This window comes from Bos mutus, chromosome X, assembly GCF_027580195.1.
Source record: "Bos mutus isolate GX-2022 chromosome X, NWIPB_WYAK_1.1, whole genome shotgun sequence".
In the NCBI taxonomy this organism is placed as follows: Eukaryota; Metazoa; Chordata; class Mammalia; order Artiodactyla; family Bovidae; genus Bos; species Bos mutus.
This window is the reverse complement of record NC_091646.1, coordinates 49,405,988-49,426,514: the sequence shown is the minus strand read 5'-3', so window position 1 is coordinate 49,426,514 and position 20,527 is coordinate 49,405,988. Positions and strand designations below refer to the sequence as shown.

Genomic DNA, 20,527 nt, shown 5'->3' with positions numbered 1-20,527 from the left:
GCAGGAGGAGAAGGGGACAACAGAGGATGAGATGGTTGGATGGCATCACCGACTCAATGAACATGAATTTGAGCAAGCTCGGGGAATTGGTGATGGACAGGGAAGCCTGGCGTACTGCAGTCCACAGGGTTGCAAAGAGTCAGATACAGCTGAGCGACTGAACTGAACTGAACTGAAAGAATCTTCACTGATTTTTTGACTGATGCCACAGACTTACATATCGTGAATATCTTTTCATGCCAATAATATAAAAGTACATCGCAGTTTTTAATAATAGTTGTATCATATTTTACTGTGTGGACATACTCTTGCATAATATTTTATATGTGGACATACCTGTTGTTTAGTCAATCCCATGGTGTTAGCCATTTAAGTTGGTTCTATTTTTTTCTTAGAAACATTGGTCAGCTGCATATAATTGATATTCCTCTGCATACAATTATTTATTTCTCTAAGGAAAAAAAAATCCTACAAGTACAGTGCTCCGCTGAAAGGCAGGTACGTCTTTAGAGCTTCTTATATAGATTACCAAATTGCCATCTAGATAAGTTGTACCAATATATACGCCAACCTGTCCATTTTCTATGTGCTCCCCCTCCCAGGAGTCCCTATCTCTATTTCTGCCACAGCCTACCATACACTTGCTCCAAAATGAAGATTTCATGAGAGGTGTCAGGAAAGCAGGCTGGGTTTGGAAAAATCTCTGAGACTTCTCCCATTTTCTTCTTTCATAGCTTCATTGGGCCAGGGAGTAGAGGAAGGAAGATCTTCCTGCTCTTAAGTGAACTCAGGGGTGGGGGTGGAGTTCCCATAAAGGCCTCAACCACTTCCTCTCTTCTAAAAGAAGATGGACCTAAACCTCTAACTTGAGAGGAGTGGGAAAATCACTCTTTGCACAGTCATTCTTTTTGTCACACTTCTCTTTCACATCATTATAAATGGTTAACTCAAACAAACAAACCAAAGAAAGAAAGAAAGAAATGGTAACTCATTCTGACATTACTTGGTTGCCAGAATTGCCCAAGGAAGAGGGCTTTCTTTGTCAGACCCCACAAAAGATCATACAATCCTTTCTCTCTGTCAACCTAGAGACAAGACAGCAGATTTTGGTAATTTTTTGAAAAGCACCTCTTATCGTTTCCTAACATTTCCAATAGTCACCACCCTATTTCACTCTTCATCATCTTATGCTTGGTTTGTCATACATGCGTGCATGCTGAGTCACTTCAGTAGTGTCCAACTCTGTGCAACCCTATGGACCATAGCCTGCCAGGTTCCTCTGTCCATTGGATGCTCCAGGCAAGAATACTGGAGCGGGTTGCCATGCCCTCTTCCAGGGGATCTTCCCAACCCAGGGATCAAACCTGCATCTCTTATGTCTCCTGCATTGGCAGGCAGGTTCTTTACCATTAGCACCACCTGGGAAGCCCCCTGGCTTATCATAACTTCTTAACAAATGTCTCCACACCTAATGCCATCCCCGCTCCAGCCCATTTTACACATTGCCCCATTACCTTTTCTTTTGCCAAAAATGTCCAGTAACTCCCAGAAAACGACAGGATCATATTTCAATATTCCAGCTTGCAGTTCAGGGTCTTCCCCAAACTTTTCACACCCTATATTTCCACCTGAGTCTCTCATCACTTCTCTTCCCACAGTTTCCATTCCAGGCAAACTGGTTAACTTCCTGTCACTAGACAAATTTGCATGTCTTTCTTCAAGTCCTTTCCCCTCCTGGAATGCCCTTCTATGTTTTCTCATGCTGCCCTTCGGGGCCCACCTTAAGTGTGCCCTTCTTTCTTGAAGCTTCCTAGCAACCTCTGCTTTGTTTAAACAGATAGCATATATTTGACAATAAGCATATGCCCAAGTACTGTTAGTAATCTTTTTGTATTTGTGTACCTCACCTCTCCAGCTAGATTTTTTTATAATTGAGTCCATTAAAGAAAAATGTTTGTTTTATACATGAGTAAGTTTGGATAAAAAATGCATTTAGTTCATCTAAGTAGTGTTTGGCATCATAACTTAAAAAAAAATTTGATACCCCTAATGCTAATTTTGGAGAAGGCAATGGCAACCCACTCCAGTACTCTTGCCTGGAAAATCCCATGGACGGAGGAGCCTGGTGGGCTGCAGTCCATGGGGTCGCTAAGAGTCGGACACGACTGAGCGACTTCACTCTCACTTTTCACTTTCCTGCATTGGAGAAGGAAATGGCAACCCACTCCAGTGTTCTTGCCTGGAGAATCCCAGGGACGGGAGAGCCTCATGGGCTGATGTCTATAGGGTCACACAGAGTCGGACACGACTGAAGTGACTTAGCAGTAGCAATGCTAATTTAAGAGATGTTTTAAACATCCGAAAGAAATTATGAAAAATTCCAGCTAGATTTTATATTCAAGCAAGAAATCCATTCTTTTAATCGATTGAAACATACGATTTTATTAATGATACACAAATGAAGTCTTTGGTGAATAAATTCAAGTCAAAACAGATGATAGAAGTATAGGCTATTCATGATGGACAGGTTCACTATCAATTCACACAGAGGAATCAGTAAAAATATTTCTATTCAAGCAGCACGATTAAAGTCACAAATGTGTTTTCAGGACAAGAGGACTATTTATTTGGTATTCATAAAATGGTTCAGCTTAAAACTGGAGATAGTCGCAGATAACATCACTCTGATTGGTACATTATTCAAAACTGGCAGCTGAAAGGATCCCTTTACTATATGAGGGTGAAAAAGCAGTAACTTTCAATTTTCATTGCTCCCAGACTGCAAAACCAGACATTTCTTCAAGTTTTCAAGAGCACATAGACAATCAGAATTTGTCCACTAGTTTTATAACTTTCACTTTCACCAAGAGGTCATGGTGATCTGCTAAGGCTCGAATTTTCTTAACGCACACTCCAGATGCAGTACATAAGTAAAAAAGGGAGCCTTTATTGAATTCTCTGTAGTTGAATACTTCTGCCCTGAGATTGTCATAGATGATCTCAAATAGAGTCAGGGCATTAATAAGAATTTCTGATTCCACATAAGAATTGTAGAGGGAACTAAATGATGATGGCACTTGGGTACTGAGTAGTTTTTTTAACATATCTGGATTTTCAGCAAAATTCGAAAGTATTTTCAAAATCTCAACCTTGATTTTTCCACCTCCCTGAGATAACAAACGGAAAAAGTTTGCAATAGAATTGACAAGCAGGTGCTGGTAGTCATTAGTAATAGTCATGTTTGTTAAAAATTTTAATCCAACTACCTGTACTGCTGAGTTCAGGTTAGAGGCCATGATGTCATCCATCACTTTATTCATGTATACCTGAAGCCGGCCCTGATTTTCATAATTCTCACTCAGGTTATTCATGGCCATTAAGGCTTTTTCCTTAATGTGAGGGTCGGTTTTGTTGATCATGTTGGCAATAATTGGGAGGCCTCCCAACTTGCGAATTGTGTCTTGGTTGCATGAATAATTGGCATTATTGCTCAGAGTGAGCAAAGCTACCTGTTGGATGAAAGGATCATCCGACTTCTGAAGCAAAGCAAGGACTTTCCTGAGATCTCGGACACCCAGAATCTCATCAATTTCATAAGGAAAGGGGCGCTTCTGCATGGGAACAGGTCTCCTCCCTTTCCCTTTCTGCTGGGTCTCAGGCTCAGAGTCTGATTCCGATTCTGTGTCTGTCCATCCAGACTCTCCTTCCTCAGAATCAGGAACCTCTGCCAGGAAAGCCTGGCCCCCATTAGCAGACGCTGCTGCGGCTGCTGCAGCCCCATCTCCAGGCCGGAAGCCCAGCCCCAGTTCATCTACTTCAACCTTATTTTTTTTGCCTTTGCCCTTGCCTCCAGTCCGGGACCTGGTTACACCCTTAGCTCCACCTTTGGGTACAGCTCCAGTAGCTGACCCGGCCTTAGGTATAGCCCCAGTATGAGCCCCGGGGGTTGCTTTCTTAGTGGCTGCCGCTGTTCTAGAGGACCCTGAAGGCCCAGGAGCCTCTGCAGTCCCAGAAGGCGCTGCTACCCCTAAAGTCGCTGCTGCCCCAGTAGGCATTGCTGGTATGGAAGCCTCCACTGGCTCTGTAGGTTGTGATGCCTCAGTAGGAACTGGCACCACATGAGGCACCACTGGTGCCCTGGGAGCCTCCGCTGCACCAGGGGCTTCTGCTAATTTAGGAGCCCCAACCATTGCGGGAGCCTTCGCAGCTGAGGGAGCCTTTGCCTCCCAGAGAGGTGGTGCCACTGCAAAAGCCACTGTGGCTACTGATTCAGCTTTAAGCCCCACCCAAGCCCCTTCCGTCTCCTGGCCCTTATTTCCTGCCCCACTCTGGGTCTCGGCACTGGATGCAGCTGGGACCACTGCTTCAACTCCAGCAGTGTCCAGAGCAGAGGATTCATCCTGAGCCCTTTCCTCTGCCCCAGTGTGGACTGGGGTTGGAGGACTGAATCCTGGCCCAAGGTCAATTGTGAATCCAGCCCTTAGTCCAGCTCTAGCCCTGGCTCCAGTCTCGGCCACAGCCCTGGTCTTGGGTTTAGCCAGTCTCTTCTTCATCATATGGTTTCTTCCCCTGGCATATTTGTAGACACAGTACCAGGCACTGGCCCCGATGACTATCCCAGCAGCTACGCAGCCAGCATCCCGAACACGGCTCATGATGCAGCTGGAGTTAATTCTCTGATCCAGACGTGCCCAAGTGGGGTGCGTGCGTCCAAGTGAGGCGCTTCAGCTCAGGCTCAAAATTCTGCTGAGGCTGCAAGCAAAGCAGGACCTAGGGGTGAAGGATAAAAATGAGGCTTAGGGCTGGCACACTTCATGCCTAACCAGGCCTACTTACAGAAAAATCTGGGGACATAATGCTTGGTGGGTGGGCTAGTACCCAGATATAGGTGTCCAGGCCTCTGTGTGCTGCTTCAGGTCCCTGGTTGTCCAACGTTTTCTACATCTTTATCCCTAGCCCACCCTGCCCAGTATCAACACACCTAATTTCCCAGCACCTAAATGGGGGATGAGAGGCCAAATAGACTTCAGGAAAGTTGGTAGAGAGCCAGAAGGAACCCTAGATTCTTCTCTGATTCCCTCACCCACACCCCAAAGATTCCTAGGTGATCCCCATACACTTACCAATCTGCTGGGAGAGCAGGAGCAATTTGCACTTTTCCACCAGGCTAACAGTTGTGCAGGGCCCAAAAGGCAGAGAAACCTGTGGAAAGATCCCAGAAAGGGGGTTTGGGGCACCTTTGTAAAAGGATTCTCTTCTTCTCTTGATATGAACCACTGTGAGTAAGTTTCTCCCTCCCAGGGCTCCTCTTTCCTACCATATCTCTTCCTCCTCAAACCCTGATTTAAGAAAGCAAATGCCACACCCCTTTGGCTTCACCTAAAAGGACATGTCCAGGGCAAGTGTTTTTTGTAAAGAGGGAGAAGATGAGGGAAGAGAAACCTCTGGCCCCAATTTCTGCTCTGGTTTCTGCCACATCCATACAAGGGGTTCCCAGACAGTTCCCAGCCCCCCTCACACTGATCTCCAATGATTCAGGGCTGTTTCTCTTTCCTTCAGTTCAGTTACAGCTTCATCCTAAAGACAGACTGAAAAGCAGAAATACAGACAGCAAAACGTTGGAGACTGAGAGCCCGGAGGATGGAACTGACTCAAGACAGGAGTCCCCAGTTGCTTTTTAGCATTCACAAACCAGAATGACAAAGGGCATCCACCTCTCAATTCCCTCAACTCTTCTCATCCCTCCCCGCAACCCTAAACCCCGCCCCCGCGCAGACTCCCCAGGCACTCAACCCCTCCTTCCCTTCGCCCCGCCCCCGTCCGCCATTTCTCCCAGACGGCCACACCCCTTCTCCTGCACCGAAACAGGAGGGGGCGGGGCGAGGGTGCTGCGGAGGCTGGTTGGGTCGCTGGATTAGGGGTTATGGCCAAACAATCTAGCGTCTCCCTCGTATGACCACCCGTCCTTCACGCTCCAGCCTCCAGGCCTGGCATCAGCCAGCAACCGGGCCCCAGTGTTTGCCCTTTCGGTTTGAGGGTCGTGATTCTCCACAGTTTCTCTGCTCTGGGCTCCGCCTCCCACCCCTCATCGCAAACCCCCGTTAACCGCCATTTCTCCCGCCAGCGTACCCAAACTCCTTTCTCAGGACTGAAAAAACAGAGGTGAAGGGCTGTATGGGCCAGTGATGTCTGGAAAGCAGCCTAGGCTTTCTTAGCACGGCGGTTTCTCTCAGGGTCTTCCTTCCTGTAAAGCCCAGAGCCAACCCGCCATCTCCCCTACAAATGCTGTCACACCCATTTCCTAGCACCCCAAAGGACTGGGGGCCGGCCGGGGAAGAGGGTGTGGGGGCAGTGGTCGAAGGAGGTATCTGAAAAGTGAGAGTGGGAGTGAATAAGCCGGCTTGTTTACTAATTGCGTGCCCCTCGGATCACCCTTTCCCCAACCTCCCCACTGGCCTTATATGCGCTGCCACGTTTATTTCTCTTCCCTCCTCCTCTCAAAACTGGATGGGATGTGGGGTGCGGGGCCTGAGTGTCAGAAACAAAACCAGAAAAACACTGGCTGATAGAGGAAGTGAGCGATTCTCTGCAAGTATGTCTGCGTCTTTATGTCCCCCCCTCCCCCGCTCCCCGCCGCCCACCAAAATGAGCTGCGACTAAGCGCGGGGTTCTGGAGAGTCGGCCAGGGGCGGGCGAGGTGGAGATACCCGCGGCCTCAGACTCCCGCATCTCTGTGCTACCCCCTATTCAGGGGTGCCGGGTCATGGCCACCCTCACACCCACCTGCCCGGATCTGGGGGGATTTTCTCCTCCTCCTCCGCGCCTGGGTTAAACGCACGGCAGTGCACAGCGCAACAGAGTTGGTACCCAGAGGAGAACGGAGGACGGCGGTCAGAGCTTTAAGTATCTTTGCTAACGTCAGCTCCTGGTCACGTGAGGGTTGCATCGCCAGTGAGCTTGGGGCCCCAATTTCCACTCCCACCAAGAGCAAGAGCCCCCTCCTTTACCCCCACTAGCACCTCACCCTACCCCATCAGGTCCTGTCACTCTTTTTCTTTTTTCTTTTGGTCTTTATAGTCCAGAAGCCACAAGTAGCCTGTTCTCCCTGTGTTAGAATTTTGCCTTTCTCTGGTTACCGGAGAGGGGATGGAATCTTCTTGGAGAGCTATTGACAATTTTTTATTTTTTTGTCGGGGAATTCTCTCATCCTTTCTTGAGCAGCTAAACATCCTTTCTTGAGCAGCTAAACACTCTCCCCTCGCTCCACCCCCAGTCCCCCATGCACTACCCCTGCTCCAGTATAGGTAAGCAGCAGAGTGTCAGAAAGGAGACAGGGAATGGTAGTGCGGTCTTTACTTCTGTAATACTTCTCTGTTTTTTTTTTTTTTTTAAGTCGTTACCACCCTTTATTATTATAGTAAGAAAATATAAGAAAACAAGAGTTCAGTGTGAGAAGCAGCAGCAACAACAAAAAAAGAGTAGACATGTTCTAGAAAAAAGATCTCCCACTAATATTGAAAGGCACCATTAATTTTGGTTAATATTTACCACATAGAAAATTCTATTGGCTGCATAGAAAATAGTTTTCAAAGCATGGTAAGGTATTTGCATATCTAAAAATGGAATTTTTCTCAACAAGTGTGTTTCCATACCATCTGTAAATTAATCTATGGAGAGATGTTCAGTTGTCTGATCTTATTTATTTTGGACAAATAATATCCTACTTTTTCTCCTTCTGGGACAGCTTTTAAGTTGGATAAATAAATGATCCTGTCTTGTTCTGTTAGAGAAGCACATTTATTTCATGGTCCCAAACTGTTGCTGCCTGCTGTGTGAACCTCTTGCAATTTGATGGCTGCAGCCATGACAGTTTTGATCACCTGTCCCTGGATCAGGTTCCAGTTTTGTGATTCAGCTCTGCGCAAAAAGAATAGCTCTTGTATGAAGAAAATGATGGATATGAGGGATGCAGATATGGTCAAATCCTTCCAGTCCTGTCAAGAGGGGAGGGAGGAAGGCACTTGCCCTCCTACCTCTCCTATATTCCAGCGCCTCTCATCCTCTGGCACCTGACTCTGTTGCTCATCTCAAAAGCCAACAGTATATATGGACAGGTGACTAGGGTGGTAAATATAATATTTACTCAGATGACCAACTTGAGTAAGTGCCTTTGGCTTCCTCCCTCCCTCCCTCACAGCGGTAACTTAGGGATTCACAGAAAGCATTCCTGTTCCCACCTACCCCTGCAGCAGAGGGTTTCCATGAAGGTTGCTGGGGAAAGCACCCAGGCCTGCCTGCCCTGCTCTGCCCTGATTCATGGTGGCCCAGTTAACCTTGTTCCTTATGCTGTCTGCTGCTACCACCTGACCTGAGAGGTGCAGCCTGCTTGCCTCTCACCTCTGGCCACCTTACCTCGGGGCATCCAGGGGATCTCCCTGACCCAGGGATTGAATCCACAGTCTCTTATGTCTCCTGCATTGGCAGCCGGGTTCTTTACCACTAACGCCACCTTGGAAGCCCCAGTGTATGCATAAATTAGTGTTTACAAATATTCAAAACAATAAGGAAATGTATAGCATTCAGGAATGAGCTCCATGATCTCTTTTCCATGGTTAGTTGCTGCTAAAGATTTCCAGCTTTCTTTTTATGCACATATTAGTAAGTGCATTTGTGGTTACTAATCAACTTCTGAATTGAACAAGAATAAACAATAAGCATTTGGAATTTGTATTGTAATTGCAATAAATCTGCAGATTAATTTGAGAAATATTAGCATCTTAACATTGAGACTTCCCCTCCAGGAAAATATGTCTCCATTTTGCTCAGATCTATTTTTGTTTGTTAATCAAATATTGTAAGTTTCTTCAGCTAAGTAATTCCTATTAATAGATTTTTCCTAGGTATTAGAAATTTATGTTGCAGAAATGCTATTCCTTTCTCCAATTATAATTTCTTAAAGGTGATTTTCTGCTTAAGGAAAATGTTCTATTATATAGTTATTTTGTATCTGCCAGTTTCTGTGTTCTGTATGATTGATTCCAATTGTTTTCTGGTGATGCTTTTGGTTTTTCCAGGTATGTATACATAACCATCTTCAAATTATTTTTTTTACATTTCTTCCTTTCTAATACGTATAACTTTTCCCTTTTTCTTTGCTGCATGTGTTATAAGGACCAGAACTATGTTGAGTAATGGTGGTACTTGAGAACCTTCTGATCTTGTTCTTGAAGAATATGGGAATACCTCTTGTGTTTCATCTTTTAGTGTAACTTTTGCTGTTTCTGATACATTTTATCTGTTTTTCAAGGTTACTTTTACTTGTGTTTATCAGAACTTCACAAAAAGTAGTAGAAGGAAATAATATCAGTGAGTAAAGGTTACCTCACAAGTTCTGTGGTCTTGGTAGCCCACAAAGATGGAGGAATCTGCTAGGTCAGAATAGCCTCTGATATAGTCTTCATCAGACTAAGACTATTTTATGTTCTCAGTTGCTCAGTCACTCTTTGTGACCCCATGCAATGTAGCCCACCAGGCTCCTCTGTCCATGCAATTTTCCAGGCAAGAATACTGGAGTGGGTTGCCACTTTCTACTCCAGGGGATCTTCCCTACCCAAGGACTGAACCCGCATCTCTTGTGTCTCCTACATTGGCAGGTGGATTCTTTACCACTAGCACCACCTGGGAAGCCCATTTTCTTTTCATTAATTTAATTTAACTTAATCTAATTTAACCAATAATAATTCATTAAATTATAAATATATAATTCTTTACTACATAAGCCAAGTTTCCACTATTCCTTTATATATATATATATATATATATATATATATATATATATATATAAATTTAGGACTGCCTGAATCAGTTTATCAAATGGTTTAATTGTATGTTTTTTTTTTTCTTCTTCAGTTTGCTGTTGCAATGAAAGATGTAGATGAACCAGTCTCCCTGTCACTCTAGTCTCCCTGTAGTTTATTCTCACTACCTCCCCCAAATTCAAACTCCCAACCCACCTTCCCTGGTTTAGAGTAAATGCAGATGTCTTCACTACAACTGACAAGGGCCTATTCTCTTAACCTTATTACCTTTCTGCTTCATCTTTTACTGCTCGCTCTCTCACTCAGTGATTCCAGCCTCATTGATGTTCCTGGAACATACTGGGCTTGTTACTTCCACAGAGGCTTTGCATCTGCTTGTCCTCATGCCTGGCATATTCTTCCCCCAGATGTTACCACACTTAGATCCTTCACTGACTTCAGGTCTGTACTCAAAGGTCACCTTTCTAGTGATGCCATCTCTGGTCACTCTGAAAAGTTATCTGAAAGTTTAACCTGTCTCAACTTTTCATATCTCCTTTTCCTGATTTTAATTTTTTTTTTTTAGTATGTATCACTGATAGTATATTATATATATATATATATAGTTTATTTGCTTTTTTATTGTCTCTCTCATTACAATGTAAGGGCCACATGATTTAGAGATTTAGCTGTTTTATTCACCCTTGTAACCACAATGTAAAACAATGCATGGTATGTAGGAGGTCTCAGTAAATATGTTGAATAAATGAATACATAAAGGAATGGCTTTCCAACATTTCACTTGCAGTGACTGTGCAGTCCAGAAATAAAGCCAGTTGGTTATGCTATATTAGCAGATTTGTAAACTCTCAAGTAAATAATTAGCTAAATCAGGGTCTTATCATGTGACTAGATGTAGAAGATATTAAGAGAGCTTTGAGTGGCACATATGGAACTCATTATAGTGAGAATGATTGTTTATGAGACATGCCTTTACAAAAAAATAATCTTTTTCTTCGCATGTGAAAGTAGTTTTATCATTATTTTGCCACAATAAAATTTGCATTATAAAAAAAGAAACAGAATAGTGCTAACAAGAAAATAACAAAATCCATTCCTACTCTCTGCTTCCTTTCCTGCCACCCCTTCCCCCATCCCTATTTCCAGGTATTTTCAGGACTGCAGAGGTGAACATTAGTGATTCCAAAGAAAAAGGGTGGAGGGAGCAGGGAAAAGGACAGGACCATTCCCCAGAGAAGCAGTAGAATTGGCCAGCAGCCCAGGAGAAAATATTGCCTCTTCTAATAATCAAAGACAACACGTTTGTTGGATGTGCAATGACTAAAAAGAGGGACAGCGTCCTGTGTGGTGCTTGGGGGGACAGGAGAAGGGGGCTGGAAGGGGCGGGTCACCCTCTGCTTGGCTAATAATAGGAGGGGAAATTTGGGACCCTGAACTCACCCGTGACGTAGCTTCACGTGACTAGGAGCCTGTGTACTGAAGTCGGTCCAGATAGCGGTTCTTACTCAGGTAACCGACTCCCGATTTCGTTGGAGGTGGTGTGACTGTGGTCAGGGAAGGACAAGAGGAAACCCGTCCTGATTCCCGCCGCTCACGGTGAGGGTGGGTATTGATTGGAGACTCTTGAAATGAGGGTGGAGGGTAGATTTTCGAGTTTGGAGGGGCTTCTCAGTCTCCCCGACCATCCCCCCCGCCCCACCCCGTCAGAGTCACACGAACCCAGCTCCTTTTTGTGTTCTGCCTTGTAAAAGACAGCTGAAAATGTTGGCGTGGGGGACTCCCGCGGGCAGAGGGGAAGGGAGGAGGAGGCTGTCGGGGAGTGGAGCCATGGTGGGGTGCGGTGTGAGGTGAGAGACAGGCCTGACTACCTGGACTGACAGGAAAAGTTCCGGGTTTGAGCCCACATTTAGCTGTTGGTGCGTTCACTGTATTCATTGCAGCACTGAGTCCCCATTGTCTCCTATCTGTTTCTGTCTGGTTCTCGTTTTGGTCTGTCCCTGTCTGCTGGTCCATCTATCAGTGGGTTGATGATGCAAAAGAAAAAGCCTCTTAACGCCTCATTTTCTTCTTCCCTCTCCGCCCCCAACACCCCTGCCCCCTAGATCCAGCTAGACTGCGGTTTCAGACTCCTGCGTCCAGGCGGCTCTCGACAGCCTACGAGAGTCCCCTGAGAGCTTCATTCGGCTGCAGCATGGGCCGTGCTCAGAATTTGGGCTTGATGGCAACAGGCCTGGTGGTCGGGGCTGGCTCCTGGTACTACATATACCGACTGACGTTGGGAGAGCAGAATAAGAAGAGACCTGCTGATTCGAAAGACATTAATCCTGCCTACAAAAAGTTTAGAAAATACAGAAAACTGTAAGGAAGAAAATAAAAATAAGTCACCAATAATTGCTATTCCTTGTCTTTCTGTCTGTGTAAGAATGTGGATGTGTGTGTTTAACATTATTGAAACTATACTGTGTATGATATCCTGGAATTATTTTTTTTCAGGTTACTTTGTAGGGTATGCCTTTCATCAGTTAATGAATATGCTTCATAAACAGTCTTTTAACAGATTGTTTCATAATAACATCATAATCTTCTCCCTTTGCTGGCCTTTCAGATAGGAAAGAAATATTAGATATCTTAATTTTCTACAAAATAACCGTGGAGGATCAGTGATAAAGAATCCGCCTGCCAATGCAGGAGACGGAGAAGACTCAGGTTCGATCCCTGGGTTGGTAAGATCCCCTGGAGGAGAAAATGGTAACCCACTACAGTATTCTTGCTTGGAAAATTCCATGGACAGAGGAGCCTGGAGGGCTACAAGTTCGTGAGGTCACAAAGCATGGAATGTGACTGAGCGGCTGAGCATGCACACACACATAGAGAAAGTCTACATAGACTTTCGCAGGGATGTCTTTCCATACTAGTTATAGCTGTGATATCCATCATTCTTGTTTCCAGAAGGACCAATTAGGTAGCTTTGGTGCCATGCTTGGCATAGAGGGCATAGGAATTTGGTGAGACTGACAGCCTTGGGTAGGAGTATCATTAAGGCCAGCAGCTTTAATTTCCTCCTCTTTTCTTTGGGCTGTCAGGAAGCAGGCTAGTGGTCTCATCTATTCAAGGGACTCTGAGATCTCTCCCGTTTTCCACTGAGTGGGAGAAGGGATTTCTTTTTAGTATGAGGGAAATCCTTCACTCCCTGAGCTTCATTTTTCACAATGAATTTGGGGTTTGGAGGAAATAATATCTGGGAAATCCTGCCACAAACTTTCTCTGAGGCAAGGAAGTAACAGAATTGGCTGGACTGAGAAAGGGAGAGCAGGGAACACAGACAGCCATGGAAATGAAACAAATTAAAAGCTTAAGTGAGGTTCTCTAGAAGCAGAGCCTGACATGGGGCTTCTTCTGAAAGTGGTTTATTGACAGAGTGTTCTCAGATGAAACATGTATGGAGATGAGGGGCGCAGGACAGGGGAAAAAACTAGGCATAACTGTTCAGCTGAAATGTAGCTTCAGCTTGAGTCCAGGGCAGCTCTGGGATGTGAAGAGCATCACAGAACTGATCCATCTTGAGACAAAGGAGCCAAGTTTCTATCCACCAACTGAAAGCCTTTTATCCATCCACCAATGGGTGAGTTGGTATGAGAGGAAAGGGGTTTTAGCTTCCAAGATATCCTCTGACAAGGGCGTGGCTATGAATTTTTAGCAACCAATGCTCATAGCAACTGAGTGGGGTGGCTGTAACTAGCCCAGGAAGTGGAATCTGGGCAGGGCATCAATAGTGCCTTCTTCCCCAGTGGCTCAGATGGTAAAGAACCTACCTGCAATGCAGGAGACCCGAGTTCGATCCCTGGGTCGGGAAGATCCTCTGGAGGAGGAAATGGCAACTCACTCCAATATTCTTGCCTGGGAAATCCTGTGAACAGGGGAGCCTGGTAGGCTACAGTCCATGGGGTCCAAAGAGTCATTGGACATGACTTAACGACTAAACCACCACCACCACCACCAACAACAACCCCCTCAACTATAACTAGCCAGTCTGCATTCTTGGAATGAAAACGTGTTTCCTATCCATGTGAACTTCCCATCAGGAAGCCTTAACTTCAGCATTACTAGCTGCAGAGTTATTTCATGGGTGCGGTCTATCAGGAAATGCCCAGCTTCTCCATAAACAAAACAAAAAGAGGAGAGTGCTGCTTCTTCTCCAGTCTCCTAGTAGTTGTCTCAGAAACATTTTCTCTCAGAGGCTAATTTTCTCTCTACAGCCTAAGTAAGAATCAGCTCTCCTCCTTCAATATATGGATTTTGGAGGGCTAATGTGTAGCACGCAGTTTAGCACCTTGCAAAAATATGTTCTGCCTATGAGATTGGAGGCTAGTACAAAGGTTGAGAGATGTTTAGATACAGATGTATGGCTCTAGTCCAATTAGAACAGGCCTTGGCAAGTGTTAAATTGACTGCCATACAACTCTCTTCCAAATTCTTGAAACTAGTGGAGAAGGTGCTAGAGGAAGGGCAGGTGTTATTCACTTAGACCCAAGCAGAGGCGGGAGGATGTAAAGGCAAAGAGACCTTGTTAGCCTGACAAATGGGCTGCCCATTAATTTAATATTCATGTGGTGGCCCTGGGCTCTTGGAGATAGAAGCGTCCTTGGAGGAATTTAAAATTTGAGCCCTCATCTTGCTAATGTGAAAAAGAAGCCTCCTCATTTTTTTTCGTGGTTCCCTTACATTTCAAATGTCAAAATTTGGGAGCCAGAGTATCAGAAAGGCAGGCCTATTTACACAGTCTGATAAGATATACATTGTTCCAAATTGCAAACCCATTTCAGGTTTGAAAATTCTAGCGCCTCTGCTGTATGCCAGAGGAACAGAATTCTTTATCAAAACTGGAATTGTTGATAGTCCTATCTGAGGCTTGCCACATCTCTGAAGCACTCTTGGGGCAGGGCACAGGTATCTCCTTGTTCAGGAGTCCCTCATTTCTTCACATTCACTAACCCTTCCCCAGAACAGGTGAATGTTCTTGACTAGGGGGAAATTCCTATCTCTTCAAATCATCAGTTATCTTGCTCAACTTAACAGATGAGATCAAGAGAGAATAAGTTAACCAAGACCCTACAGGTACTGATAGGTCAATGGATAAGTTCTTTCTCATTTTAAAAACATATATCTTATTAAAATAGTTAGATATTAAGAAATTTTATTATAATTTAATTTACTTCCTTCTCCTATTCCTAACCAGTTTCACTTATAATTAAAAGTTATATCTTTTAATGTTGTGAGATAATTAAATATTACAACACATTATAGGATATTATGTAAGAATCTGTTAAAAATGTCTCCATGACAAAGATTTCCAAGTCCCAGCTAATGGCCTATTTTTATACAGTGTGTGTATTTCTCTTATAACCATGTTTTCGTAATTCAAATCAGATATAAGGTCTTTGATTAATTAGGAAAACCAAATTTACATTATATAAAGAGTGGCTGGTATTAATGCATCAAAATCAAGAGCCACTATCACTTATTTTTTTTAAGAACATACCAACTTTAAATACTGTTTATCCTACCAGTGGGTGATAAAAGTGATACAAATTGATAAGACTGTGTAAGAAGGTTTGTTCTAATGATAGAGATGTCGGTGATAAGGAAAAGAAAAGCCGTTCAGTTCAGTTCAGTTCAGTTCAGTCGCTCAGTCGTGTCCGACTCTCTGCGACCCCATGAATTGCAGCACGCCAGGCCTCCCTGTCCATCACCAACTCCTGGAGTTCACTCAGACTGACATCCATTTAGTCGGTGATGCCATCCAGCCATCTCATCCTCTGCCATCCCTTTCTCCTCCTGCCCCCAATCTCTCCCAGCATCAGAGTCTTTTCCAGTGAGTCAACTCTTTGAATGAGGTGGCCAAAGTACTGGAGTTTCAGCTTTAGCTGTTGGTGATAAGGAAAAGAAAAGCTGTTACTCCTGAACAAATGTTCCATGTAATCAAACCCTGAATTTGTCATCAGGAAGCCTATTTTATACCTATACACTTAAAGCTCCAATAAAACCTTTATTATTGAAATTCCTGCAGCAAACACAAATTTGCTATTGCAAGTCTCAACTGTTCCAGACTTAATTCCATTTCCCCCACTGAAGCGAATGTTTTTAGAAGGGAATTTTGAAACTGTGGATTCCTTTGAAATGCAAATACATATACATAGAAAAGCAGGCTGTACTTACCAGTCTTGTGAACTGTTTGGTAATCGTGACAGTCTTGACTACTAAATGGAGAATAGTATTTCTATTATCTCTATCTAGGGCCACCAGGGATCTGCAATTCAGAAAAACGTTTTACCTATTGTAGTTATTTTAAACAGTGAATATAGAACTGGTTTACTGGTTGACCATCTAATCAAAGTGTCATCAAGAGAGATGCTGGAACTCCAACCTAATCAGCTGGAATATAAGAAGTTCTTGTGTCATGTGTTGTAGTAGATGAGATGGCATCTTAGGAAAGGGAACCCTTGCCTTGGGCTCTCAGAATCAATGCTCAAAACTACCTCATCAAACTCAAACTAGTCCTGTGGCTTTCTCTTCATCTGGAAAGTAAAAGTTTCTTGTAATTCATGAATACTATATGCTTCTCAGGCACTCTTTCTTCGTCCTGATGCCTGGCATAAAATTCCTAGGATGGAAGGTTCCAGATTGTCCTGGAGCAAGAATAATAAAAATAGAAATGATAATAATGATAAATGTGATGAATGCTTTCTATATGTTATCTATTTCAATTTTTATAAAATCTCATTAAGAATAGGGATTAGTTTATAGATGAGGAAATAAAGATTCAGAAATGTTAATCAACTTTTATAATGCATACAAAGCTAAAAATTAGTGGAGTTAGAGTCTGAACTGTCTCCTAAACCCACACTTTCCCTTGCTAGTTTATGCTGCATCTTAATGTACATGTCTAGGAAGTCCCCACCAGCAGGCTCTGGCAAACAGAACTGCACAAACAGCCTGAAAGAGGAGGGGGAAAATGAAATCGCCTTGCTCAGAAGAGGAGGAACACCAAGAGCCCTCAAATACAGCCCAAAGAATGCATGGAGAGGAAAAGGATGACACACCCTTTCCCAGGCCACCCCACCTCCAGAAACACAGATACACAGTATGCAGGAAAGTGAAGCAGTAAGGAAAGAAATGATACTGACTTTGGGATGTTCCAAAAGTCCCTCTTGTGCACACCATGGGATGTACATTTGGTCTGTGCTATCTGAGCCTCAAGTTTTCTCCTGGTTCCCATTTCCCTTCTCCTTCCTCTAACAAGCTGATCCACCCACAGGCTCAGAGGCTTATGATCCCCATATCTTTATCTCTGGGACAGATGTCCAGTCCAACTCCAGATTCAAGTCATCAACTGGTCACTGAAGTGCTCCGGGTAGACAACTCACTGACTCCTAAAACTCAACTCTTTCAACCTGAACTCCTCCACTTGCTCCTCAAACTGTTCCTCCTCCTCCTTCTGCTCCCTCTGCCCCTCTCCCTCCCACTCCCCTCCTTCTCTGAGGGGTCTCACTCTCAGCGAAAGGCATGGGCAACCCACCCCACTGCCTAAATCAGACCCTGTTTTCTGCCTCACTCCCACATCCCATCTGTCTACTTCTGCAATATCCGCCATCCGTCCCCTCCTTCCAGTCACCACTTCTGCCAACCTTGCCCATCAAGGATGACTCCTTGCATCCAGGAATCATCTGTCTTGGATGACTGCAGCAATCCCAACAGGTCTACATGCCTCTGCCATGGGGTGGGGTGTGGAGAGCTCCAACATACTCTGCCGCCTGAGATCTCCCTCCAATCTGTGTTCCTCCATGTCTCACTTCAGACCCCTCAGTGGCTGGCTTCCCACTGCACTGGGGTGAGTTCCAAACAGCCAAGCTTTCCATATCTCTGTCCCTGCCTACTCTTCCTTCTTCACTCCTTTGGCCATCCTGAACCTTTCCATGTTTTGTGAATGCACCATGGTCTCTCTCATATCCTAGCTCTGGCTCATATTGTCCCTTCTGCCTAGAACACGGTCTCTCTCCCCCTTCATCTGGCTGATGCCCCCTCAACCTTGACTGCCGTATTGGGCGTGTGCGTGTGTGCTGTTGTACCTGTTTAGCCAGTCCTTTGATTGTGTCCTACAGTCTACTGTTCACACTCACTGTGGCTGGGTTTACTTGTTTAGCTTTGAGATACAAACCACTTCTAAGCTCTTGAATGTGTGTGTGTTTAAGTCACTGAAGCTCCTATCTACCAACATAATATCCTTCCTTTCAGTTCTCAAAAAAAAAAAAAAAAAAAAGGTTATATGTACATGATCTAACTTATCAAACTGGGTGACAAGTATTTCATAATTTATTGCCAGAAGAAGATTTTAGCTCATTTTCTCAGTCCAAGCGTTCCTTTAATTATGCAGTGTGCTCTCTCGTTACTGATCATTACTGATCCTCAAGGATATGTTATGATATAGTAACTCATGCCTGTATTCTATCAGTGTTATCACCCTGGATGCCATTTTCTCCTTTTTTTTCACTCAGTTTTAAAAGCTTATAAAGCAAGTTTGACACTCTTTTACCCTGGATCCCAGTTAAATTATGCCTCTTATAAATTATTTTCCTGTCAAGTTTCAGTTAATTCATTATTTTTTCTGAGATCATATCCTCACCTCTTTTAGACTGTGTTAAACAGAATATTTTGTAAGGCCTCCCCAGACAGCCATTTTGCTTTTTTGCATTTCTTTTCCATGGGGATGGTCTTGATCCCTGTCTGCTGAAAGATGATGCTGTGAAAGTGCTGCGCTCAATATGCCAGCAAATTTGGAAAACTCAGCAGTGGCCACAGGACTGGAAAAGGTCAGTTTTCATTCCAATCCCAAAGAAAGGCAATGCCAAAGAATGCTCAAACTACCGCACAATTGCACTCATCTCACATGCTAGTAAAGTAATGCTCAAAATTCTCCAAGCCAGGCTTCAGCAATACGTGAACCGTGAAATTCCTGATGTTCAAGCTGGTTTTAGAAAAGGCAGAGGAACCAGAGATCAAATTGCCAACATCTTCTGGATCGTGGAAAAAGCAAGAGAGTTCCAGAAAAACATCTATTTCTGCTTTATTGACTATGCCAAAGCCTTTGACTGTGTGGATCACAATAAACTGTGGAAAATTCTGAAAGAGATGGGAATACTAGACCACCTGACCTGCCTCTTGAGAAATCTGTATGCAGGTCAGGAAACAATAGTTAGAACTGGACATGGAACAACAGACTGGTTCCAAATACGAAAAGGAGTACGTCAAGGCTGTATGTTGTTGTCACCCTGCTTATTTAACTTATATGCAGAGTACATCATGAGAAACGCTGGATTGGAAGAAGCACAAGCTGGAATCAAGATTGCCGGGAGAAATATCAATAACCTCAGATATGCATATGACACCAGCCTTATGGCAGAAAGTGAAGAGTAACTAAAAAGCCTCTTGATGAAAGTGAAAGATGAGAGTGAAAAAGTTGGCTTAAAGCTCAACATTCAGAAAACAAAGATCATGGCATCCGGTCCCATCACTTCATGGGAAATAGATGGGGAAACAGTGGAAACAGTGTCAGACTTTATTTTTTTGGGCTCCAAAATCACTTCAGATGGTGATTGCAGCCATGAAATTAAAAGACGCTTACTCCTTGGAAGGAAAGTTATGACCAACCTAGATAGCATATTCAAAAGCAGAGACATTACTTTGCCAACAAAAGTCCGTCTAGTCAAGGCTATGGTTTTTCCTATGGTCATGTATGGATGTGAGAGTTGGACTGTGAAGAAAGCTGAGTGCTGAAGAATTGATGCTTTTGAACTGTGGTGTTGGAGAAGTCTCTTGAGAGTTCCTTGGACTGCAAGGAGATCCAACCAGTCCATTCTGAAGGAGATCAGCCCTGGGATTTCTTTGGAGGGAATGATGCTAAAGCTGAAACTCCAATACTTTGCCCACCTCATGTGAAGAGTTGACTCATTGGAAAAGACCTGATGCTGGGAGGGATTGGGGGCAGGAGGAGAAGGGGGGACGACAGAGGATGAGATGGCTGGATGGCATCACTGACTCTATGGATGTGAGTCTGAGTGAACTCTGGGAGTTGGTGATGGACAGGGAGGCCTGGCGTGCTGCGATTCATGGGGTTGCAAAGAGTCGGACACGACTGAGTGACTGAACTGACCCAGTACCAAAAAACTAAAAAATACGAAATATAGAAAACTTACTAATATCCATAATCTCATTATCCAGAGATAGCCATTGTTATCATTTTTGTTTTCATCTTTCCAGAATGGTTTCTTTTATATAAACATGTGTAGCTTGTATGAGGGTTTCCCTGGTGGCTCACACAGTAAGATTCTGCCTGCACTGCAGAAAACCCAGGTTCAATCCCTGAGTCAGAAGGATCCCCTGAAGGGAATGAATCTTACTTCATAAACATGTGTATATGAAATGCCACATTGGTATCTTTTATTTATTTATTTATTATTTATTTTTTTAAATTTTATTTTATTTTTAAACTTTACATAATTGTTTTAGTTTTGCCAAATATCAAAATGAATCCGCCACAGGTATACATGTGTTCCCCATCCTGAACCCTCTGACTTCAAGCTTACATCCCACATGACTGGTGGAAAATGCAATTGCAGTTGATTTTTGTTGTTGTTGTTGTTCTTGGGTTGTTC

The 20,527-nt window shown here is 43.9% G+C and overlaps 1 protein-coding gene across 1 annotated transcript; it reads right to left on the bottom strand.

The window, feature by feature from the left end:
- Positions 1-2,415: 2,415 nt before the first annotated feature.
- On the bottom strand, positions 2,416-6,897 carry ARMCX2 (armadillo repeat containing X-linked 2). Its single transcript, XM_005900294.3, has 3 exons — positions 6,784-6,897; positions 5,124-5,202; positions 2,416-4,770 (listed from the first exon to the last, which is right to left on the bottom strand). Exon 3 carries the CDS (start codon positions 4,653-4,655, stop codon positions 2,826-2,828), a length of 1,830 nt encoding a protein of 609 aa, XP_005900356.2. The 5' UTR covers positions 4,656-4,770; positions 5,124-5,202; positions 6,784-6,897; the 3' UTR covers positions 2,416-2,825.
- Between the last annotated feature and the right edge of the window lie 13,630 nt (positions 6,898-20,527).